This window comes from Vombatus ursinus, unplaced genomic scaffold, assembly GCF_900497805.2.
Source record: "Vombatus ursinus unplaced genomic scaffold, bare-nosed wombat genome assembly UNPS02005659.1, whole genome shotgun sequence".
Lineage (NCBI taxonomy): Eukaryota > Metazoa > Chordata > Mammalia > Diprotodontia > Vombatidae > Vombatus > Vombatus ursinus.
In genome coordinates, this window is record NW_020945437.1 from 6,289,201 (window position 1) to 6,316,069 (window position 26,869).

Below are 26,869 nucleotides of genomic sequence, written 5' to 3' on the forward strand. Positions count from 1 at the left end.
AGAGGCCTGAGAATGAATGAGTGAAAATACTTTTATTAGCTACTTTCTGTATGTCAAGCATCACTAATTTTTGGAGATACAAATAGAATTTTTGGAGATACAAATAGAAAGATTGAGATAGTTCCTCAAGGCGCTCACAATTTAATTTGGAGAGATTATAGAGGGTTAACAAGCATTTATTTATTGTTTTTTATTTGTCAAGAAAAGAAAAAAGAAAAAACAACGCCTGCTGTCAGAGTGTAGTTGTAATGGGGGAGGCAACATGTAAATAATGAGGCACGTACAAGATATAGAGAGTAGTAGATGAAGGTAATTTGAAAGGTGAAGTCATTGATTTTCAATAGAATTGATTTTCATTGTGGTTTATGCATTTAAAAAACAGGGTTCTGAAAAGGGGTTCATAGCTTCACCAGATTGCCAAAGGGGTCTATGACACTAAAGAGGTTAAAAACCCCTCTCTATTTTTTTCCCCTCTTGTGGCATCCACTTTTGTTTCTATGTCAATGACACACACATCTACTTTTCTCCCCAAACCATATGCATTTAAAACTGTATTTTGGTCCTCATTCTCTAGATGTCCTGCTAATCATATAGACTCAATATCTCAGAATCATTATGGACTCTTCCTTGTTTTTACCCCACTACATCTAATAAGTCTACAAGTCCCGTTGATTATACATGTGTAAAATCTCATTTCTGCCTGCTCCATTCTATTCCCACTGCTGCCACTCCATTTTATACCCCACTTACTTCTCACCTGGACTATTTTAATATTTGCCTAATAGTATTTGTTTCTCCTTCCTGTGAGATCTAGCCTTCACTTCATTTCCAGAATAATTTCCCACATCTTGGATCATACTGTTCATCTGATCAAAAACTTTCAGTTGTTTACCAAGTAAAACCCAAACTCTTGTTTAGCCTGGAATTCAGAACTCTTACATGTATCTAGGCCTAGTATCTTGACCCTTTAAAGCCTTAGTTCATAAGCTTGGAGGTGGAAGACATTTTAGGGGGTCTTTTAGTCCAACCTCCTTATTTTATAAATTATGAAACTGAAGCCCAGAGAGATTAGGTGATTTGATGAAGGCCATATATGTAATAAGAAAAAGAACTGGGATTTGAACTTGGATCATCTGAGTCCAAAATCCAGTGGTCTTTCTGCTATACAGGGCTAGGTCTTGAAAAGAGTTTAGAAGTCATCTAAACCAACTTCCTCATTTTACGATAAGCCAAGGGAGGCCCACAGACATTAAGTAATTTGCCCAAAATCACATAGATAAGTAGAAGGGCTGGGATTTGAACCCACAAACTTTGACTCCAAATCCAATATCATTCTGTATACCACCCTCCTTCACAATCTCCCCGACTCCTAGCCGACACCATAAAAAGGAAATTAACAGTGGCCTGTCTTGTGAACGTGGAAGGAAATGTTGTGAAGTCAATTTTGTACATTAAATTCATCAATCAGCTCATTTCTCTCCACAATGTGCTTGTTGGGCCTTTTCATATATTAAGTTAGTTTTTAATGTAGCTTAAGATGAATGTGAGAAAACGAATGCTTTTACTATTAAATCCCCTTACTTTCTTACTGTTTCTTTTTTGGCTTCTGTGGAACTAAAATCCGAGCATATTTTCCTTTCGGTTAATTCTCCAGTACCAACATATTAATGCTGCTATAACTCAGGACTCTTACCCCTGGCCCAGTGCCCCAGAGAGTACCTATTGTTTCTAAGTTGGCAGCTTGTTACTCTGCAGTAATACTTTCAGTGGAACAAAGACTTAACACCCAGTCTTCAAAATTGAGACAGGACTTCATTGTAACAGGAGACATCCTAGGCCAGTGTTCCTAAGATCACACTATGATAGAATTAGAGCTAGAAAAAATGTTAAAGGCCATCGAATCTAGCCCCTATATTTTTATAGATAAGTAAGCAGTTCATCCATCAATAAGCATTTATTAGGTACTTACTATGTGCTAAGCATGGAGGATATACAGAAAATGCTAAAACATTTGCTGTCCTCAAGAAGCTCACTTGCTAAGGTGTGGAAACAGACTAGGAAAGTTGTGACTTACCCAGGATCACGAAGCTAATAGGGGTCAACAGCAGGATTTGGACAGAGATAATGCTTTATTCACTCTACCACATTGCCTCTCAATTTTGTCCTTGAAAGGACATCCTGGGTGGCTACACTATTTAGCACTAGTGCCTTAGTATCTGAAATAGGATACCATTCTCAGTTGACTGTAGTCTTAGTGTGAGATGTATGTCTTGGCCATCATAACAGAAACATCTAATTTAGAGTGAGGGAGGTTAACAAGCTTGTTGTCATCCTGGTCAGGACACAGCAAGAGTACTGTATTTATTTCTGGACACTGGATTTTTTAGAAAGGACATTGACAAACTGGAATAAACCTAAAGGAGAGAAGAAAGGATAATTAGGGGTAGTTGAGGCCATGCTGTAGAAGAAGCTCTTGAACCAAGTCAGAGTATTTAGCCTGGAGAAGAGAAGGCTGAAGAGGGATGAGATAGTCTTCAAGTATGTGAATGTTTGACTCCAGAGGGCAGAACTGGGAATAATTATAATACTCAGCATTTCTCTAGCCCTTTAAGATTTGCTAAGCACTTTATATGCATTATCTCATTTGAAACTCATAGCAATTCTATGAGGTAGGTGCTATAGTTGTCTCCATTTTGCTATTAAGGAAACTGAGGCTAAGAGAGATTTCTTAATTTGCCCAAGGTTGTACCACTAGTTATTTACTGTGGTGGCCTTTGAACTCAGAACTTCCTGACTCTAATTAGGTCCAGCATTCTATCCACTGTGACACCGGGTGCTGCAGGAGCCATCAGTAGAATTTTCAAAGAAGCAAATTTAGGTTAATCTAAAGAGGAAACAAGCCCAACACCTTACTAACAATTATTTAGAATTAGAATGAGATGCCTCAGAATATGGTGAATGCCTCAGAATGTGGTGAATTCCTCATTATTGGAGCTCTTCAGGTAGATAATGGATGATGACTTGTCAAGAGAGAGAATTTATGTTTAGTTATGGATTGGAGCAGTTATCCTGTGAAGTTACTGCTGAGATTGTGTGATTCTGTATGAACATACTTTTATCTCAACCTTACATAAACTGCACAGAGACATTCTCTGAGTTATGAAATATGAAATTTGCAAAAGTAAGACATACACAAATTATCCAAACAACACAGCCAAGATCTCTGTCTCTCCCCCACTCCTCTTTCTCCCCTCTCTCCTTTTTCCTCTCTCCTCTCTCTTCTATCTTCCCCTATTCTCTCTTTCTCCCTCTCTCTCTCCTATACAGTGAGACCACTTTAATTCCCTTCTTCTTTCCCGTTTTTGCTTTGAACTCTTTTCAACGTAACCTAGGAAAATATATCACCCTCTCTCCATTTCATGGTATCAGGAATAAGATCTATAAGGTCCTGCAAATCTCACGTACTCTATCTAACCCTCTCATTTGTAAGACAAAGAAAATGATGAATGGAGAGTTAATGTGACTTGCTCAAGGTATTAGGTGGCTAGTTAGTAACAGAGCTGAAACTAGAACCCAGGCCTAAGTCCTAGTTATTTCTAGTAGACACTTTGCTCCCTCTCTGTCTCTCTTTTTGTCTCTTTCTGTTTCTCTCTGCCCCCTCCCATCTCTCCAACATATAAATCAAAAAATATGAACCTCATTATAATTTATGAGCCTAATAGTAGTGTTAATGATACATGTGTATCCATGGAAAGTAAAGACACATGCTTTGAGGGGAAATTGACAATATAAAAGGTCATTACATCATTATTACTCTTGAAAATGTGAAAATAATAGCTAGCATTTATGAAGTGCTTTAAGATTTGAAAAGTACTCCATCTATATTATTTCATTTAATCCTTACCACACAACCCTGTGAGATAGGTGCTATTGTTAATACCCCCTTTTTTTTTTTGTCAAGGCAATCAGGGCTAAGTGACTTGCCCAGGGTCACACAGCTAGTCTGAGGCTGGATTTGAACTCAGGTGTTAAACCCTTTTAATAAATGAGTAACCTGAGGAAGAAAAACATTAAGTGACTTGCCTAGGGTCACACAGCTAGGAAAAGAGGTAGGATTTTAACTCAGATCTTCCTAACTCTGAATCTAGCATTCTGTCTTTACCACCTAGATGCCTAGAAGTTTCTGTTAAGACTTTAAAATCACTACAAAATTCACCATCCATTTTCTTTCTTTATCCTCCCCTCAGAAAATGTGCTTTTTCTTTAAACATTCTTATTTAGATGAAATTAAACTCTTTCTGGATCTTGTTTAATTTTTCAAAAATGTTTCATATCTCTAATGTGTAATTAGTGTAGTTTAGAGTGGGAATAATTGTTGTCCGGAAGTCAAGACACTGGCTTCTAGTCTTAGTCTTGCCATTTACCAGCTAGGTAACCTTAGACAAGTCACTTAGGCCCCAATTAAAATTCCCAGTTGAATACAGGGAAGCATTATCTCAAAGCCCCTTCAAACTCTGAAATCTAATGATTCTAAATGATTATGTCAATTATTTTTTTAAAAATAAATTTTATTTTTAAATTGTTCTGTGTCTTTCGCCCTTCTTCCTCCCAGAAAGTCGTCTCATATAACAAAAAATTTATTTGAAGAAAAGGAGGAGGAAGGGGGAAAAAATTCAGCAAAACTGAATAATGTGTTTTTTAAGAATCTGACAGTACATGAAATGTTCCATACCTATGGATCCCCACCTCTGCAAAGGATTATGGGTGGTGACTTCTCATATCTCTTCTTTATTTTATCTTTTATTTTTAGGCATTTGGGGTTAAGTGACTTGCCCAGGGTCACACAGCTAGTAAGTGTCAAATGTTAGGTCTGAGGCCAGCTTTGAATTCAGGTCTTCCTGACTCCAGGGCCGGTGCTCTATCCCCTGCGCCACCTAGCTGCCCCTCATATCTCTTCTTTAGATCCATGCCTATTCTTTGTAATTTTGCAACATAAGTTTTTGATTGTCTTTGTTGTTTCCATTGACATTGTTGTAGTCACGGCATATATTTTTTTCTTGGTTCTGCTTATTTCACTTTGCATCAGTTTATATCTTTCCATGCTTCTCTGTAGCCTTTATATTCTGCTTAATGGAATTTTACTGAGCTATAAGGAATATCTATTATTTTTCCATGTGAATGAACAGTATTTCAGCCATACTGTAGATGAAATAGGCTTTTGTGGATTGACCTGGAACATTTATATTTTCTAGCTGAAAAACACCCAGCTAAGTTTTTTGAAACCCAACCTATTTACTAGCTGAAAACTGCCTTTTATTAATGAAAGCTGATTTTGCATCAAGTCCTTTTATACATTCCTCACCTTTAAGAGTCATTCATCATTCTATATTACCTTCCATCCACCACCTCACCCCTCTGTGATGAATGAAAAAATCTGAGAGACAGAGTTTCTGGTAATTAATAATCAATTTATCAATTAGACAAGCCAGTAATCGATAAATCGATGAACAGTGGTTTCTCTCAGCAAGCAAAGACGTGGAAAGTCTGAAAAGCTTTAAATAATCCTTAAAAGGGAATTGACAACTGAAAATTGACCCCTGATTGGTGGACATTTAATGAGGAGATAGGTTACAAGTTTTCAGTCCCTCCTGTTGAGAACTGGCTGGCTTTTGAGATTTGGCCATCTCCAGCAATCTGGACAGGGGAATCCCATTTCCATCCAGACCACTCTGGTCGGTTTTCTCCTTCTTGAGTTGGATCACCCTAAACTCTAATGGAAAGGTAAAAGGCTCTTTTCCTTGGGGTAAGAATTTGCCTACACTGAATTCTCTTTATACCCTAAACAGAAGTAAAGTCTTTTAATTGGGTGGGGTCAGGCGCGGGATCAAACAGTTTGTACCCTGAGGGATAGAGGTAATCTCAATCAGTCATGTCCTTCAGAGGCTGACCTTCCACCAGAGCTGGGTCTCAATGAAGAAACAAAGGAGAAAAGCCTGGATCCCAATTTAACAATTTGTTACTAATATAATAGTAAAATGATATTTTTTCTCACCCCTAAAAAAAAATAGCCTGGATTCCTGGTTTCTGGAATGGTCTTTCTGACTTAGAAGTCTAATAGCTATTACATATTCTCACTAAAAACAAATTACATTCCCTAGTGTTGTCCTTTAGCAAAGTGCTTATTTAAAGCCATGCTGTTTCCTTTCCTGATAATGAAGCAAAGTATTGGTTCAAGATGCACTCAGTAGTTTATTAAGTCATTGGCTTCAGATTCTGTGCTCTTAACAGCAATTCCTGTTCTGGGTGTGGTAAAAGAGATTGTCTAAAATAGCTTAGCCATGGAGTTATTTATATTAAGATTCTCTCTAGAGGCACTTGTGTTATGGGATTGATACTGAGCTGAAATTTTGCTGAGCTCACTTCCCCATCCTAAAACAATCCTTTATGAAGACAATACTTTTGATGATGGTGGTGATAATGATGATACTCTCATTTTCTGGCACTTTTGAGGTTTACAAAGGTTTAAAGTTTATTTACATAACACTCATCATTTGGATACAGGTTGTACCACTTAGAGTAAACCCAGGATGGTGAAAGAAAGAAAAAAGAAAGAAGAAAACATGTTTACAAAGCTGGTAAACCCAGAGGGTGATCATTTGTAGTCTTGTGAATGTAAAAATATTCTATTTTTACTAAAAAGGAAACCTAGCCTTAGAGAGCACAATTAACTTGCCCAGAGTCCCGCAGGTAATAAGGGGGTGAGCCAGATCTTCTTTTTCCAAGACTAGTAATTCTACCGTATGATTAACTCATCCAATTTCTGGGTATTTGTGGGTGTTAGGGATTGGGGGGGCAGGGAGAAGAAAAGATTGTTCACATTTACATAGTTTTTTTTAAAATTTGTTTTGTTTTGATTTTTACAAAATGCATTCTTCCCAACAACCCTGTGAGGTCAGTAGTGTAAGTTGAATTTGTTTTTGTTGTTCAGTCATTTCAGTTGTGTCTGACTTCTCATGACCCCATTTGGGGTTTTTGTAGCAAAGATACTGGTTTGCAGTTTTCTTCTTCAGCTTATTTTACAGATGAGGAAACTGAGGCAAACAAGGTTTGCCCAGGATCACACAGCTAGTAAGTTTGAAACCAGATTTAAACTCAGGAAGCTGACTCCAGACCTGGCATGCTATCCATTGTGCCACCTAACTGTCCCATAAGTTTCATTATTCTCTCATGTGTTGGATGAGAAAACTAAGTCTCTGTGAAGGAAGTGTTGTTTAGTGTTATTGTTTCCACTTCTGTGGTAACTGATCAGTCTTTATTTTTGATAGTAAAGTGTACATTTCCTAGGACAGGGAATACTTTTGATTTTATCTTTGTATCCATAGAACCTTAGAACAATGCTCTTTGCACATGGTAACTGCTCACTGTCAAAGAGTAACAAACTCAGGCCTTCTGACCCCAAGTTCAATGTGTTTTCCAATACACAATTCAGAAGATAACATCAGGGCTTTTAGTGGCATGTACACAATGTCAAAATATAGAAAAAAAAAGAATTAAAAATAACACCATTTAGATGTGTAAAAATGCAGACAAGCCACATAACATGCAATATGTGTATCTTGAAAAGTCATGTGAATTGAATCTTGGAAAATCAAATTCCATTTTTAATGCCCAGGATGATCTCCTTCAGTTTGAGGAATGCTGTGCTGATGACCATTCCCTTCCTCATCTAATCTGCTTTGTAAATATATAGTCTTTATTGGTTTTACATCATGCAGAATTGTCTTGCACTTGAAAGGAAGTTCAAATCCAGAACTTCAGCTGTGTACTCCTGGGCAAATTGCTTAACTTGGTTGGCTCAGTAAATTGGGGATAATGATGTCACCCACCTTCAGGGCTGTTGTGAGGAACAAATGAAATAATATTTGTAAAATGCTCTGCAAACTTTAAAATGTTATACAAATGTTTATCATTGTCATCATCTTGTCATCACTCATGCCACAGGTTTTTAGTGCCATGTGCTCTGGCAGGCACGTCATTCCAATTCAACATTTATTCAGCACCTACAATAGATAAGGCTATGTGCTGGACTTTCAGCATCCCAAGACACATAAAACATGGTTCCTGCTCTCAAAGAACTTACAGTCTAATGGGAGAAGGAGAATTAGAACAATAACTTTGATTTCAGGGAGAGAGATCTAAATAGAATCCCAGGTTTAGAGTTGGAAATGACTTTGAAGGCCAGTGAATCCAATCCCCTTGTTTTACAGATTAGGAAACCTTGGCTGATACCTTGGCTAGGTATCTGAGGCAGAATTTGAATTTGTTTTCCTGACTCCCCTAGCATGCTGTCAACTGTACCATCCACCAACTTGTAGTGCAGAGAAAAGGTCTGAGCAATACACTAAGAAATTTGTTATGAAAGATTTTGGGGCTTTGGTTCTGAAAGTAGTAAAGATTATAAACTGAAAGTTCTAATTCATTTGCAGGTATTTACAGGAACGTTACAAATACAATTATGACTTTGTGAATGCCATCAACACTGCTCAGAACTCCTGGACTGCTACCGTGTATGAGGAATATGAAAAATTTAATCTGGATCAAATAATTAAGAGAAGTGGTGGCCACAGTTATCCATTCCCCAGGTAATACCCTCTCAATTCTATCTTCTTTAAGAGCTCAAAACCATTGGATATCTTGTTTGCTCCTTTTCCCCACGTGCTTGTTTCTATTAATGGCACTAGATGCCATTCCCTTAGTCACCTTATCTTGAAAATCACATGCTCTCCTATCTTCCACCCAAACATTAGTCAAGTCTTACTAGATCTTTTGGAGTATCTCTCGCTTCTTACGTATATTTTGTATATACTTATATATGTCATTTTGTCTCCTTTCCCCACCCCCATCCTCCACAGAATATAAACTTCTTAAGGAAGCGACTGTTTTATTTTTGTCTTTGCATTCCCAACTTCTACATCTTAGTACTTAATAGTATCTTAATAAGTGTTTCTTGATTAATTAATTGATTAATTGATTGATGAATCCATCTCATTTTCTCCACCACACTACTACCACCCTAGTTAAGACCCTTATTATTTCTCACCTGGACAACTGAACAGTCACATATGATCTCCTTGCTTTTTATCTTGTATCAGGTACAGAGGCACCAAGTTAATCTCCTATAATACAAACAATCTTCAATGACTTCCCTATTACCTAAAAGAGTAAAATTGGCTTAATGGAGCAGTAGATAGAGGACTCTTGGACTTGTAGTCAGGAAGACCTGAATTCAAATTCAGCCTCAAAACTTATGAGCTGAGTGACCCTGGACAAGTCACTTAACCATTGCCAGCCTCAGTTTCTTCATCTGAAAAATGAAGATAACAATAACACCTACCTGCCAAGGTTGTTATAAGGATTAAATGAGAAAAGGCTTATAAAGTGCTTTGCAAACTATAAAGCACTATATAAAATGTTAGTCATTATTCTTACCATTGTTTAAAAATAATAGTAATGGTAATATCCCAACTCCTCAGCTTGGTGGTCAAGGCCTTCTATAATATGTTCCAAACAGATCTTCTCTCACTTCAAAAATCAAACAATAGCAGGTACTATGTTCCAGGTACTGTGCTAAGTGCTGGGGATACAAAAAGAGGTGGAAAAAAGAGAGTCCTTGCCCTCACAGTTTAATCATCTAAACAAACCCTGCTTTCATGCAGGCTGGAATACTTGCCAGTTCTTTAAAAATGCCCATTTCCCACAATGCCTTCCTTTCATCCTTCACTCCCTCCCCCATTCTGCCCCTGCAAATTTCTGGTTATCAGAATCCTTCTTGTCCTTTAATCACTTGGTTTTGCCTGTTAATTTCTCTCCATTCCCACCCAAAGATAAGATTGTAATTTAGAGGTAAGTACTCCTTATGACTGTACTGACTGTTCAAATACTTGTATTCATGATTATACAGTCTTGCTCTGCCCTCATCACTGACTTTCCTTACCTCACACTCCTCCTCTGTCTTCATCCAAAGTGGATTACTTCCATCCCCTGAACAATTAATGCTGTAGTTCCCTTTCCATTCCTAATGCTGCTCTATGTTCAATGAAAACCTTCTCCCACATTTCAAGCTATTTAGATTCTACCAATCCCTAGAAATCCAACTTCAATACCATCTTCTCCATGAATACTTTATTACATAAGGTCCCCTTGGAGACCTCAGAACACATTAGGATCAAAAGATCAGGGATTTGGAAACAGAAAAGACCTTAGAGGTCACCCAGCCCAACTCCCTCATTTTTATTTACTTTTCATTATTTTTATTCTGAATTTAAACATACAATAAAGAACATTTCCAAACACACAGAATACAAAAAGAAAAAGAAAAATAGCATGTGACACTATGAATATCCCTTTCATTCTGCTTGCTTTAAAAATAAAGAATATAATAAATTTCATACTTTACTTTCAAAACTGCCCTATTTGTCAAAACAAACAAATAGTCTGTTCTTCTTTCTGAACTTTCTTCTATTCCCTTCTGTGCATTTTTAAAAATATTTCAACAGTCCAACCCTCTCATTTTACAAGTGAAGTAAGTAACTTGGGCCAAAACAGGGTAAGTAATTTGACCCAGATCAGAAATATACTCAAGTCCTCTTACTCAAAAGTCAGAGAATGAGTGGAAGAGATGAGATTCAATTCCAAGTCTTCTGTTTCAAAAACCAGTATGTTTTCTATTATAATGTATAATATTGTTTTTACCCCTTTCCAGTGGTTATCGTCATACAAAGGAGTTACTATTGTCTTCTCCTGTAGTATTCTGCTGTCTAATCAAGGTTCAGAATTAGCCATGGATTTTTAAAGGCAATATCAATAGAGCTTAAACTTTGGTAGATCTCACCAAATTAGAATGGTTGAGGACATCAAACAGAGAGCAATGCACACATTCATGAAAAGCTAAATATCAATGATGATGGAAATACAAGAGGTGTCCCAAAACAGTAAGTGATTAGCTGCTATTGAAAACTCTGGAAAATGAGGAATAGAATTTATAGAATTCATAGATTTTTGAGCTGGAAGGGCCTGAAGAGTCTATCTACTTTAACTACTTCATTTTATAGGTAAGGAATCTGAAATACAGAGAGACTGTGGCTTGCCTGTGGCCATGAAGGTAATGGAGGCTTACTTTGAACCCAGGTCTTCTGATTCCAAATCTATTGCTCTTTCCCAAAGTCTGAAATGGCCTGGGAGCTGGAGGAGAAAGGATTTGCACAAAGTCTTGAAGAATATTTCAAGGCAAGGCTGAGGAGCATGTATTAAGTTTGGAATCAGCATGGGGCCTAGAGCTTGGAAGTATGGGTTGTAAGTCCACCTCTAATACATACCAACTGTATGGTGATAGGCAAATCACTTCCTGTCCCTAAAGCTTGGGTTTCTTCATCTGAAAAGTGGGAAGAATAATCTTTGCACAGCCTACCTTGCAGGATGGTGGTTTGAAAAGCACTTCATAAACCTCAGAGCAAATAGAAATGTCTCATTATTATTTAGAATAATAGCTAACTTTTATATAGAACTTGAAGGCTTGAAAAGTGCTTTTTATATGGATTATCTTATTTGATCCTCACAACAACCTTGTGAGGTAGGGGGTATTGTTATCCTCATTTTATAGGTGGGGAAACTTGAGGAACAAAAAGGTGACTTCCCCAGGATCATTCAGCTCGTGTTGGGTACAAGATTTGAACTCAGGTCTTCCTTACTTACAATCCAGGGCGTGAGCCACTACAGTTACCTAGCTTCCCTGAAATGGTACTTTATGACCTATTTTAGTTGGGGAATCTGTTCTGAACCTGCCTGTAGCATTTCTTTTCTTTTCTTTTTTAATTGGCCTCTACCTTCCTGCTTTCTTCTTCTGCCTCTCAGATAAAGTCCTTGGATTCTCTGAACTTAAATATCACTTTTAACAACGACAGTAATACTTCTACACTCTTTTTCCCTCTTTTTTTGCAGTCTTAATTAAAAAGAATGATTTCTTTAATTATTATTTAAGTGTGGTAGACAAAGGGACAGATAAGAATACCATCTAAAGTTAGTCCTATAGAACTGTCTTCTTATGTATTCTCATTAGTGTCTGGATATCTAGGTGCACACAGTGAGAGGAGACAGATGTTCCTGGCCTAACAAAACACAGACACATAGACGGAAAGATCTGTTTTGTTAAGAATTGCAAACCAAAGTGATTCTGAGGAAGAAAAATCTTCCCTTGGCCTCTTGTGTTTGCTCCATTTTTTTTTCTTTTGAGGGGCGGTCTGTACTCAGAATATACACTTATGAGGCTAAATAGAAGGACTGAGCTTGGGAGATGTTGAACAAAGAGAAAATTATTGAGGTGGAAATGGTTGTGTTGACTTTTAGCTGCTTTTAGAGATAAAACATGTTGGTTGCAAGGAGCAGATAAGATCATGGATGTAAAAACACTTTGAAAGGTGTAAATTTATTATTGCTGTTAGTATTTTAACCCCTTAAAGAAACACCCAATTTCCATCCTGCAATTTTAATTCCTAATTAACTCCTAATTAATTTTAATATTGACATTCCCAATTCCTTGTGGAATAAATAGGATATTTATGACTCTCAGTACTCTCTTTCTGAAGCCCATGACTATATTGGCAGTAAGAATATAATTGTGCTCTAATTATCATCTCTCCCCCAATTAGACTGTATCTCTATTTAAGGATGATTTGATAGTGTTTTTTGGGGGGAAAAAAAAACCTAAATCAGCAAAAACATTAGTCAAGATAAAATGTGCTTTGATTTTTTTTGGTGGATCAATGATCTTTATCAATCAATCAAAAAGCATTTATTAAACCTCAGGCACTGTGCTAGGTATTGTGGTCGTGATGATGAAAATGCAACAAGTTCTGTCCTTGAGGGGCTTTTTATTTTGTTGGGGAACCAATATATACATATGTGATGTATAAAAGATATACACAATATATGCAGTTATTTCAGAGGGATTGGAGAAATAGGGAGGATAAGGAATAACCTCATAGTGGATGGAGATAGAGCTGAGCTTTGAAGGGAATTAGTGATTTAAAGAGACAGAATTGAGGAAGGAGTGCATTTCAGGCAAGGGGTACAGTCAGTGCAGAGGCATGGAGACAGGAGATTATGATAATAATGGTGATAGCACTTTAAGGTTTGCAAAATACATGACATTTTATTTGGTTTACTTATGATATCTCATCAGTCTAAGGCAGTAGTTCTTAATTTTTTGTTGTTGTTGTTTTGTTTTGTTTTGTTTTGTTGGGTTTTGCCTTTTTTTTTTTTTAAACATGGGCTCCTTTGGCAGTCTAGTGAAGCTTGTGGACCCTTCTCAGAATAAACTTTTTGAACTCATAAAATACATTGAATTACAAAGGAAACCACTTACACTGAAATGCAGTTAACAAAACATTAAAAAAAAAAGTTCATGGAACCTAACATAAAACTTGCTTATTGAGGTATTCTTACATCATTTTATAATGCAAGCTACCCTATTCTTATCCTGTGTGACTCAATCATGTCCCTCCTCTACCCCAAATCCTTCTGCAGAAATATGCCCAGTGTTTTGGTGACCTCTTTCTCTTTTTAAGACAGATTGTAAACTCTTTGATGGCCAGGACCATGTTGCCCTCTCCTCCTCTCTCTAGTACCTAGCATAGTGCTGTAAATAATAACAACAGCAGCAGCAACAGCAAGCACTTACATAACGCCTACTATGTGTCAGGCACTATTCTAAGTACTTTACAAATATTATCTCACTTTGTCCTCACAACAACTCTGAGAGATAAATGCTAGTATTATCCTTGAGGAAATTGAGCTAAGCAGATGTTAAGTGATTTGTCCAACAATTTACAACTAATCTGAGGCTGAATTTGAACTAACATCTTCCTGACTCCCAATGTAGTGCTCTATCCAGTGTGTTGCCTAACTTCTACCATAGGTAATCACTAAATAATTGTTGATTAAGTGATCTCTTATGAAACTGATGAAACAGGTCAAGTCTATATATGACATATAGTTTTTCACATATCCTATAGTACATTAAATCTGTATAGTCACACACTTGACTGAAAGGTGCAAAGAATATAAGATTCTACTATGTTTATTCTTTATTTAAAAAAGCTATTGACCTTGTAGAGTAAATTGATTTTAAAGGCAGGGCTTCAAGGGCATTAGTATGCATAGATTAAGATCGTGTAAGAATCCTTGACAAATTCAGCCACAAAATAATTTGTTCAATAACCATATGGTTATTTATATTAGTTGAGGCTTTAAATTGGGAGACATACGCTTGCCATAAGAGTTTGTCATTGCCATGGAGAATGTCTCCCAATGATGGAATCTCTAGAACTTAGGCCAGTGCTTGACACATAGTAGGCACTTAATAAATACTTGCTGATTGATTAAAGAAGAGCATCCTGTAAATAATGATGTTCTCTAGATGATTTTATTTGCTAATGACATGATATTGATTGTATCATGATCCAGAACTTCATAAGACTTCCTCAATTAGATGATAATAATAACTAATGTTTATGTAGTACTCTAAGGTTTGCAAAGTGCATTACATGTTATTAAATTTGATCCTCCTATTTTACAGACAAAGAAACTGAGGCTTAGAGATGTTAAGAGACTTACCCGATACAATGAATAATAAAGTGATTGGCCTGATAGTAAAGGAAAAGATAAATGAATCAGTATATGTGTACATAAGTTTGGGACAGATTCCTCAGGTGGGCAATAAATTGGGCCAGAATTGAAACAAATGAAGAAAGTGGGTTGGATTGCATTTCAGACACTATGTAATGCTTTGTACTAGTCATAAACTGTTCCCCAGTATAATGTCTACCCTTTTAACACAAATATTTTCCCAGTGATGACCATTTCTCCTCTCTGTGGTTGTGAACTTTGAAACATCACAGTCTTTGAGAAGCTAAAATTGCAGGTTACCCAGAAAGCAATGGAGAAACAGATACATGGTAGGTAGAAGTAGGCTGTAGCATATATCCAGTGATAAGCTATAGTCAGAATGGATGTAAAGGGGATATTATTAGAGAAATGTATGATTGGAAAAGGAGGTGTGAGCAAAGGATGGATAAGAGGTAGCCTATGTGCTCTGTTGGTATCCGTGACACATAAGAAGTCCCAAACCATGGGCTTGATGCGCGGTAGGTAGATCCTCGATAGAATATGTATGGAAGAATATGAACAGAATGAGAAAGCGTGGATGAGTAGTTTTCATTACTGAAAGGAATTCCACATCAAAAAAATCACGTCCATTGAAATTTTAATGTTTAACTCTTTAGCAATTCAACCCTATTCTATAAAGCTCGGAAGATAATCATATATAACTACCAACAACCATACCCCCTCGCATGTCAGTTTTGCTTATATACTTTACATGTTAGATTTTAGTACAAGAACAGGGACTATGTCTTAGTTATCTTTTTATTGTTCACAGCACCAAGCACAATGCAGCAGTAAAACGTACCAAATTCAATTGTATCAAATGGAAACACTAGCATATAGTTCATGGTGAAAGTATCACTAGTCTTCCCAAGGGCCACATCCAAATATGAACCACAAAGGCGTTTGCATTGGAAATAGCATTCCTGTATGGGTAGCTGCATAGGTGATGTTGACCATTTTTTGGAAATTTCTAAGTATATTATGATATTCATCTTGTGGTGTTTCATTTCTTTCTTCCTTTCTGTTTAGAAATTGGCACATTTCTCTTACAAAAAGAAGTATATGGAAGAAAGGGGGGGTGGTTAGAGGGGATGATAAAGGCTTACAGCAATGCTTCTTATCCTTTTTTGTGCCATGGACCTCTGTGGCAGTCTTTTGAAGCCTATTGGACCCCTTCACAGAGTAATGTTTAAAATTTATAAAAATGCATTAGATTAAAAGGAAATCAATTATTTTGAAATATAGCTCCCCAAAAAACATTTTTTAAAGTTCATGCACCCCAGCTTAAGAACCCTTAGCCTGTAGAAATCTTGTCAAAAGCATGAATTGGCGACTGGTCTAAATCAATCTGTGGATCAACTGAGCTGCTAATATATTTGTTTAGGGTTGGGTTTTTTTTTCCTTTCTCCTCCCCTAACCTCCTTAATTATACACAGCAAGTTCAGTCATTTGTCTGTCCACAGACCTGCTGTCTCTAAGCTATGTTACATGAGCCGTGACTAAAGTTATGACCCTGATTTTCATGTATATCTTGCCCGATTAGTCTAACTACAGTTTAGTCATGCCTTAATATAAATGTATTAGGGTGTCTCCAACTATTCATCTTTCCTTCTCTCTCTATCATGGCTATTGGCCATCTTACCTGCCCCATTCCCTTGTTAAAACTTGTTAGAGGAAAGTGAGAAAACGTAAGATGTAAAGGTGTGTCAAAGATGTCGATTACCCAGGTGCTAGGTAATCGGTACTAAATAAATGTTTGTTGAATTGAATGTTTTTTGACTTATCACATGGCAAACCACAGTGTCAGCTTTCCATTCTCTATATTAATGCAAGAAAACAAAGTCTGAGAAAACAAAAAACGATGACTGATCTCCAAATTACTTCTTATTATAATGTAATTAGAAATACATGGTCAGTCTCATTCACACACACACACACACACACACACATACATATTTACTCATCCACCTTCCTTGTGGTTGGCCTAGGATCCAAGCTATTGGAGTAGCTGTGGTAATAAAGATGGAGGATATGCATAATCTACAAAATGAATAACTGAAGCTTGACTAAACGCTGATCTATGTATATTTCTTTTTCAGACCAAAACCTGCACCATTGACCCATGAAGTACTTCAAAAAACTGTAACTCTGCCAAAGTCTTGGGACTGGAGAAATGTTAATGGTGTCAACTATGTTAGCCCTGTTCGAAACCAAGGTAAAAAAAATGTCCCTTTGGATCTGAATCTGGGAAGGAATGATTGCTGACAGTTTAGGATTAAAAGGACTTGCTTTTCCCTTTGCAAATAGGTAACCTGGTTTTGTTATATTGGAGAGTGTCATTGGATCTCTGATCTACCCACTGTCCCGGAGCGCTTAGCTAATATTTAAGAATTCGAGCATGCAATGGGGCTTTGCCAACTTAAAGGTCACATTGCTAAGTTAACTGTAACCTGACTTTCCAAATGGAGGACTTTGATTGGAGCCATGCTTCTCCAAAGCAACTGGACTTTCACAAGTTATTTGTATAAATTTGGTAGAAGAGGTGTGACCTTAATAATTTTCCCCCCAATCAGTTCTGGCAGCAAATTATCCTCTATTTTTAGTCAGTAGTCATTTGACCAATTATTTATGGTATGCTCAGGTTTATTACTTTTAGGATCATTTTGGAGCTAATCACTCTACACGTGACTGATCTTTTACTATGAAATAGGTGTGGAGTTTGTCATCTGAAAACCAGCACATTTAGTAAATGTCTTTTGGGGGTCCCATAAATTCTCCACATATATGGCCAATTGTTCTTCACCTTTCTTGGACAAATAGTTAAATATCTAGTATTGTATACCCAATTTAATTAGATTTATCACCTTCCCGAGTCCCAGTGAGTGTCTTGATCTTATGCAATCACTATTTCCCCGTTCCTTAATTTCCTCAATTATAAAATGAAGGGGTTGGACGTGGTGGATTCTGAGGTCCCTCCAGGTTCTGGATCTGTAGGCCAATGACTTCAACTTTAATGTCAGAGACTTTATCTTACTGCTTTTCCTAAAGGCCAACCCTCCCTGCCATTTAGAGGTAGCTAGGAGGTACCATGGTTAGAGCACTGGACCTCAAGTCAGAAAGTTCGGATCCAAGCCCAAACACTTAATTCTTGTGTGACCTTGGGCAAGTCACTTAATCTCTGTCTGCCTCCATTTTATCATCTGTAAAATGAGGACGATCGTATCACCAATATCACCTACTTGTTGTGAGGATAAAATGAGACAGTATTTGTAAAACACTTTGCAAACCTGAAAGCATTATGTAAATACCAGTTATATCAAGTCAGAAAGTCTGTATAGTTTCAGTGCTCCCTGCCGTACCTTCTTTGGGAATGGGCCTCTATGGGATGATAGAAATAAAGATGAGGGAGGACTGAAAGAGATAGGAGTGATTTAGCTGGAGATATAAGTGACAAAAGAAGAGATTCCTTGTTACTAGAGGCACTCATTTAAGAGGCAAAAAACTAGAAGGAAGCTCCTAAAGCTAGCCCTTTGGTATGATTTCCTTCTGGCCCGGGTTAGCATTGTTCCAGTCACCTCATTATTCTCATTTTGGTATTTTGGACATTCCTTTATTGCAGAAAAGACACAATGTGACTCTGGACTCACCCATAACCTACACCAACAGATACTTGGAAAAACAGAGCTTCCACAACTTCTCCTTTTGACTTCCTCTTGATTTTTAGTGTTTTAAAGAGGGGGAAAACAGGGACTAATTCTTTTGATTTTCTCTTCCTTCATCTGGGCAACTTGGAAATTTGTGCTAACTGTAAAGATGTCAGCATTCTATCAACCCCAGGAATCAGCAGAATTCGTAGAATCAACCATAGCGCAAGGAAATCCACAGCTTCTCCTTCCAGAGAACAGCAGGGCCCTTTCCCACGGTGGAGGCAGCCCAGTCTTTTTTTCATGTTGGGCAGAAAAGGCTCTCCCTAAATCAGAACAGCATGCATTTGAACCCATTTGAAGCTCAGTTCTTTCTATATTTAAGAGGAAAAAAGGTAAGTTCCCCGGATCAAAAGGAGCTAATATAGTCTCTGCTTCTCCCAGCCTAGGAATAATTTGTGTATGCTATTCATGTTATCATCTTTGAGATTCTACATTTATTAAAGAAAAGTAACCAGTAGCAAAAGCAATGGACATCTTTATCTCCTAATATGTTACGTTTACTCTAGGAACTCTGTTCAGCTTGAAGGAGGGGATGGTTGGGGAGGGGGAGGAGACTCCTGTAAGAGAGCTTGCCTGTGTGTTTATGAGAGACAGACAAGGAGAGCATCAGAAAGTGAGTATGGAATAAGGTTGGTTGCTTGGTTGGTTCTTGCCATATAGAGTCAGTTCTAAGAGGCCAGTCTATTTGTTTTCTTCCAGGGATTTTTTGGAGAGATAGGCAGAAAGCTCCTCTGTCCCATTGAAGTCCTGATTCTGAATGCTTTTTCTTAAGAATTACATAGTTAGAAAGCTGGAAGGGACGTGAGAGAGCATCTAACCTTACGTGGTCTTTTTACAGATAAGGAAAATGTGACTCAGTTATGTAAAGTTGTTATGTTAATTTTAAATTAATATAATATGTTACTGTTAAAGCAAAGATTAGCAGGGGTGGGGAACCTGTGGCCTCGAGGCCACATGTGAAGCCCTCTAGGTCCTCAAGTGCAGCCCCTTTGAGGACCAAGAGGTCCACACGTGGCCTCGAGGCCTCAGGTTCGCCACCCTTGGACTAGAGTACTGATCTCCTGATAGGATGAACAGTCAGCTGCTGTGGCTATAGCTCAGTGATAATAGCCAGTATTTACTTAGCACTTCAAAGTTTGTAAAGTGCTTTACAAGTAGCTCAGTTTATCTTCACAATAACTTTGGGAGGTAGATTCTATTATCCCCATTTTACAAATGAGGAAACCAAGGAATACAAAGGTTAAGTGATTTACCCAGGGTCACTCAGCTAGTAAGTGTCTGAGGCCAGATTTGAACTCAGTTCTCCCTGAGGTCTAGTGCTCTATCACTGTACCTTGTAGCTATCCAATAAAGACAGATAAAGTCTTCCCACAGGATTGGAGGTAAATTTAAAGATCTAAGAGCCCAATATATCTCCCTTTGAGGAATAGAGGAGAAACTCATTTGAAAATTGATAGGGATATGAAGCAATTGGATGAGGGTTGAGGGGAGTATTTACTAGTTGTCTTCTTCTCCTGCTACTGGTGAGTAACTGGTTATGATTTAACCCTATCTGCCCTGGCAAAATAAGCAGGGTGGTGCATTGAAGAAGATGTTAAATTTGGAGTCAAGTGACCTTGGTTCAAGTCCCAATATTGCCACTTGCTACCTGGGTGACCTTGGACAAAGCCTCTAACCTCTTTGGGCTTCAGTTTCTTCATCTATAAAATGAGATGCTTGTACTAGATGGTCCCTAAGGTCTTCCAGTTATGAATCTCTAACCATATTTCACACTCCTTTTCGACCCTGAATCTCTAACCACATCTCTGCTCCAAATGCTCGTATGGACATTTGTGTCTCACCTGTGGCAGAGCCTTCCGAGCTCATATTGGTCTGATGAGTCACAGTTGGACACACTGTACTTTGACCTCTACATATGATATCATTTTGATCCTCTTTGAGAATGAAAGACAACAACCAACCAATCTTATTCCATACTCATTTTCTGATTCTCTCCTTTTCCATCTCTCACAAACACACCGGCAAGCTCTCTTAAAGGGGTCACCTCCTCCCAAACCATCCCCTCATGACTGGTCATAAGCCCATGTAGCCCGATACTAAACACACTCTCTGTACCTCCTGAAGCTTTTTTGCCTGACATTTGTTTGAGTTTGAACTTCCTGAGAGAAAGAAGAAAAGATTAAAAGAAAATCTAAAGGAAAATTATGAAGTCCCAGTTGCGTCTTCTGTATGGTGCTAAGCCTTTAAAAAGACATTAACAGGATAATGAGTTTTACATACTGCTTGGCCATGTAGTTGTGATTCTGTGTGACTGCATGGAAGGATGACACTTGGAAGGATTCACATATCTTGTCTGTCCCTTTCTGTTTCTCCAGGAAAGTGTGGCAGCTGCTATGCTTTTGCTTCCATGGGTATGCTGGAGTCAAGAATTCGTATCCTAACCAATAATTCCCAGTCGCCAGTGTTAAGTCCCCAGCTGATCGTGTCTTGCAGCGAATATTCTCAAGGTAATAATAAAAAAATTATTAATGACAATTAATAATTATTAATAACATTTATGTAGCATGTTAAATGCCTCTGGCTAAATTGCAGCTAAGAAAATGTAATGTGATAAAGGGCCCATTATAATTGATCACTAAGATTTGTTGAATACTGCATGAGCCACATAGGAAAGGGGCCCTTTCCTTTTCTGTGGGCATCCATGAGATGAACCAGAAATATTCCCATGAGGCCCATTAAGCTTTGCCTGAAAGCTACAGGCATGGTGTAGTGGAACAATGACTGACTTTAGAACTTGAATATGATACTTAATAAAAACAAAATGATAACTCATATTTGTATGCTCTTTGATTTGCAAAGCACTTTACATAACCACTAAGAGACAACATGGTGAATTAATCAGTCAGGGGAGGATAGAAGAATAGATTTAGATCTAGAAAGGACTCTAGAGGTTATCTGGTCCAAACTCTTCATTTTACAGATGAGTAAATCAGCAAGCAATTATTAAGCAACTAGTATATACCAAGCCCTGTGCTAAATGCTAGGCATATAGACACAAAAGGGAAAACAATTCCTGCATCCCAGGAACTTATATCCTAGCAAGGAAAAGGGGTGCAGCATATACAGATATAACTATATCTATAATATTTTTTTAAAAGTGAACACAGTGTAGTTTGGAGAGGGAGTGCTCCAACTGCTTGTGGGGGGGGGGGTGTCAGGATAGACTTTATGCTGAAAATGGTAATTGAATTGAAATTTGAAGGAAACTCTGACTTGCAGGAGGTACAGGTCAGGAAGGAGCACATTCCAGGGTTGGAGAACAGTCAATGGAATGACATGGTAGGAAAAAAAATGAAGTATAATGTATGAGGAAGGGAGAGTAACTGAATTTGGAAGAACCATAGAGTATATGCATAGAGGAATGGATTTTATAAGTAGCAAAGATAAGAAGGGTCAGTTTGCACAAGACTTTAAATACCAAATGGAAGACTTCATAATTGATTCTAGCCTTAAAATGGAGGAAACATTGAAGATCATTGAGCAGTGGGGTGACATGTTCAGAAATATGCCTTAGCTCTTTGGCAGCTATGTGGAGGATAGAATGGGGTGGAGAGAGATTCAAGGAGGGGAGACTGAATAATAAGTTGTTGCAATAGTTCATGGAAAATGAGAGAGGGCACCACAAAGTTGGAGAAGGGCAAATTTTGTCCAGATTTTCAAAAAATGGAATAGAAGAGTCTGCAAACTGTAGGTCAGTGGGATTTACTTTGATTTCTGGGAAAATTCTAGAAAAGCAAGCGGTGATTACAAAGACCCAGCACGGCTTCTTCAGAAATAGGTCATATCTATTTATTTTCTTTTTTGACAGAAATACTAAACTGGTAGATGAAGGAACATCTTTGAATATAGTCTACCTAGATTTTAGCAAAGTTTTGGATAAAGTTTCTCATATTATTCTCATGGAGAGATGAAGAGGTATGGATTAGATGATGATATAGTAGAGGATTCAGAACTAATTGGACAGACTGACTCAAAGAGTAATTTTTAATGCCAGATAGGTGGTGCACTGCATAGAGGACCAGGCCTGGGGTCAGGAAGACCTGAGTTCAAATTGACCTCAGGTACCTAACTGGAATCGGCCTCTTGCACTTATTTGCAATTCACTTAACCTCTATTTGCTTCCATTTCTTCAACTATAAAATGTCAGGAGTAATAGCACCCACTTCCCAGGGTAGTTGTCAGGATCAAGTGAGATAACAGTTGTAAAGTGCCATAACACAGTGATGGAACATAGTAAGTGCTATATAAATGTTCTCTGCTATTGTTGTTGTTATTATTATTAATGGTTTAATGTCATTGTGGCAAAGGTCTCCAATAGAGTATTTCTGGGGTCTGTGCTATTTGATATTTTCATCAGTAATTAGGATAAAGGCATAGATGATTTACTCATCAGATTTGTAGGTGACACAAAACAGGAAGGGACAACTGGATGAGAGTTAGGATCCAAAAGGATCTTGACAGAGTGAGAGCATTGGATTGAATCCAAAAAGATGAAATTCAGTAGGGATGAATATAAAGTTTTCCATTTGGGGACCAAAAATCCCTTTCACAAGTACAAGATGGCAGAGGCATGGATGGATAGACAATTGCTTTGAAAAACAAATCTTGGTGTTTTAGTGCAGGACTTCTTTTTTTTTTTGGTTTGTTTTGTTTTTTTTGGTGAGGCAATCAGGGTTAAGTGACTTGCCCAGGGTCACACAGCTAATACGTGTCAAGTGTCTGAGGCCGCATTTGAACTCAGGTCCTCCTGACTCCAAGGCTGGAGCTCTATCCACTGCACCACCTAGCTGCCCCTTAGTGCAGAACTTCTAAAACTTTTCCACTCACCACCCCTTCAGTACTTCTTAAATTGTGGGTTGTGACCCCAGGTTACTGGACTATAAGCTGTATGTAGGTGTTGTATGTATGTTTGTATAATAAGACTGTAAGACTATGGGTCAGCAGTGGGATGGGACAGCCAAGAAAGCCAGTGCAATTTTAGGCTACATGAAGAGAAATTCATTGAGAAAGGAGGGAGAATATCTGAGGGTCGATAAATATCAGTTACCAGGATGATAAATTTGGAAAGAGTGAAGCAGGAAGAAGGGAAGGTTGCTAAGTAATGGCTGTCGAATGGAAGTCTGGAAATGACAATGGAAAGGGAGGAGGATTCTGACTGTCATGACTAGTACGTGGTAAGGTTCAACCAGTAAGAGAAAGGATAGCCAAGGTTGAATCATCATTTGAAAGGAACTAGTCCTCATTGAAAGCAAGAATTGAAAGGAAGGTGAAAGGACAAGGTCTAAAATGAAAGAAAATTTATTAATGATAGAGCAGGAGTTCCTGAAGGCATATGGTGGAAGCAGCTGGCTGGTAGGAAATAGAACATGGTGGGGGCAAGGTTGAGTTTGATGGGGATGAGAAAGTGGACATCCCTCATTGGTAGAAGGAGTTTGATCTTTGACAGTGAGGGATTCAGTATCACAGGGATTGGGAATGTAAGACTATGGGAGTTTGCTGAGGATTGGGCAGTGAGTATAAGCAGAGTAAATAGGAGCAGATAAGCTATCTAAGGCAGGTGACTAAAGTATTCAAGGTCTGGGACCATCCTTATGATTCTCCACCCCAGGTGTTCTTCCCTGGGGAATTTTGCTCATGTCACAGAAGCAAGGATCTAATGTTCTGATATTATAGAAAGATCTTTTGACCTGGAGTCAGGAGAAACTGAATTCGAATCTCAGATCTGACAATATTAGCTTTGTGGCCAGATTAAGTTATTTGTAAACCTAAACCACTTTATAAATGTTGGTTGTTGCTATACTATCTCATTCAATTTAATTTTTTGCTTGTTAGCTGTGTACTCTGGAGCAAGCCATTTAACTTTGCTGGTCTCATTTTTCTCATTTGTAAAATTAGAGAGTCAGATTAAATGACCTGTAAGGTTCCTTCAAAGCACTAAATTCTATGTCTCTGTGACATGTCAAAATTTGTCTTCCCCCAAATTTTGACTTGTAAGCACAAGTTTGCTTTTTATTCTCCTTTTAGCTTTTTGAACAGGCCAAACCTAGGTTATAAGTACAAATCCCCATGGGGACTTAACGATGATGGAATATTGCCCAACATAAAAAGTTCCCCAATTCACATGCTGCTGCTATGAATTTGTTCCAGCTTAGCTGGGAGACAGTTCTGGGAAAATGGTAAAACCTGCCAGACATACTTTTTCTGTTTCTAAGAAATGTAGAGAAATTAATTAATTCATGGGCAGCAGGAAGGAAGGAAGGAAGAATAGTGAGAAGTAGGCATCTTTTCAGTAGATGATCATAACTTAATGTGCTTTTTTTACTACCCTCCTTAGGCTGTGATGGGGGCTTCCCATATCTCATTGGGGGAAAGTATGCCCAAGATTTTGGGCTGGTGGAAGAGGAATGCTTTCCGTACGAGGCCAGTGATTCTCCATGTACCCCAAAAAACTGCACTCGCTATTACACCTCGGAGTACCACTATGTGGGAGGCTTCTATGGAGGCTGCAACGAAGCCCTGATGAAACATGAGCTGATTCAGAAAGGACCCATGGCCGTTGCTTTTGAAGTATATGATGACTTCATTCACTACAAAGCAGGCATCTATCACCACACAGGGCTGAGGGACATTTTTAATCCCTTTGAATTGACCAATCATGCTGTTCTTCTCGTAGGCTATGGCACTGATGAAAAGAGTGGTGAGGATTACTGGATAGTTAAAAATAGTTGGGGGACAAGTTGGGGTGAGAGTGGCTACTTCAGAATCCGCCGAGGCACTGATGAATGTGCCATTGAGAGCATAGCTGTGGCTGCTATGCCAATTCCCAAATTGTGAGGCATTTCTTCATCCATCTCAGTCCATCTCCATAGATTAACTCAGGAACAATGTAAGATTTCACTAGAGCTTTTTTGAAAGCTTCTGTGTAGAGCATGATGAATTATTTCCTCTTAAAACTCAAGGGTGCCCACTAAGCTCCAACCCCACTTTGGGTATGAGTCTCTATCAAAAGAATTTTTTTTATCAAGAACACTGTTAAATTATGTTTACAGGGTTATAGAGAACAGTGGAGAAATGAATGCTAATGGTCATTTGTAATTTAAAGAGATGTTTAAAAAAAAATTGTGCCTTATGTTTGCAAAACCGCCAGATTGTACAAAAATGGATTTTGTTGTATTAATCAAGAGGGGAGTGATTGTGTTCATTAAAAGGGATTTTTTTGCTTAACAAATGTTCAAGTGAAACCTCAGACGTGTTATGGCTTGTATATTTCAGAGAATTTTTATACATGGAACTTTAAAAATTATTGGAAGCAAAGGGACTCTTGTATAATTCATTTTCACAATCGAAGCACTGAGTTATTTACTGAATCTGTATGATGGATATCTGTCCTCTTCTTTGTCCCTTCCTTCATAGTATTGAACAATGCCTGGAGTGATTGCAGACTGATTGTCTTTCTTTGTGGGTCCAGAGGCTAGGGTTGGAGGGAGTATGGACATGGGGAAGAGGGGTATGGGTGAATTTTGGTAATGTATACCAAGTGTTTAGAAGGGGCTGTCTTAAAGACTCATCTGGTGTACCATTTGCCAAGCTAGGAGAGCCGAAACAACGTGATTTTTTTTTAAATAATGAAATCTAACTACTTGAAAGTATCAGTAACAGAAAGAAGATGCTACTATCCATATATTAGCATTAGCATGTCTCCCCTCTCCCCCACCCCAGGTGGGATGCAGCAGTGAAAACTATCCTTCCCTTCCCCTCCTCTACCACCACTGCCAGAGCAAATTCTATAGAAGCATTCAGGGTGAAGGATACAGCTAAGAGTAGAAAGACTAGTAGCACTAGTTTCACTCCCTTGGTGGCTTTCCGGGAAGAACAAGAAGAAAATTCATGAATTGGGCTTTTTTTTAATGCTTTGTGTGTTCTTTCATCTTTATGCCTCAGCTCTTAGCATAGTGTTTCATGCTCAGTAAGTGATTAGGAAACTTGAATTACATGCCAAAGTTTAAATAATAATTAATCTCATCTTTTTGTCTGGATTTTTCTATGTGAAAAGTCATGCTGATCTTTACTCCCTGGTATGTACAAGAGAAAATATATGAAATTCAGACATTTTTTAACTGTGTATGGCAATTTCATTTGTTAATAGTCACTGATGGTCAATAATATATATACACATATATAATAGGTAGGTAGATTTGAAATCTAAATACAAATAATAAATCTGTTCATTATGTTCTCTAGGTCATTAGCCAACCACACGCATAATATTCTCAATCACACCACTTTATAAGACATATTACTGCCCTGCTTCGTTACGGGTACCAGCTGAGTATGAACTAACAGCTTTGTTTCTTAAGAGTACAAGGAATGACTGCATAAAT

At 38.0% G+C, this 26,869-nt stretch overlaps 1 protein-coding gene across 3 annotated transcripts in view; it reads left to right on the forward strand.

The window, feature by feature from the left end:
* Positions 1–26,602, forward strand: part of CTSC (cathepsin C) — a 45,979-nt gene extending 19,377 nt beyond the window's left edge. For all 3 annotated transcript variants that reach the window (XM_027848213.1, XM_027848212.1, XM_027848211.1), the window contains 4 exons: positions 8,487–8,642; positions 16,821–16,936; positions 20,804–20,935; positions 24,823–26,602. In XM_027848213.1, coding sequence (XP_027704014.1) covers positions 8,487–8,642; positions 16,821–16,936; positions 20,804–20,935; positions 24,823–25,322 — 904 coding nt within the window. In that variant the 3' untranslated portion in view covers positions 25,323–26,602. The remainder of the gene's footprint in view (positions 1–8,486; positions 8,643–16,820; positions 16,937–20,803; positions 20,936–24,822) is intronic.
* The last annotated feature ends 267 nt before the right edge of the window (positions 26,603–26,869 follow it).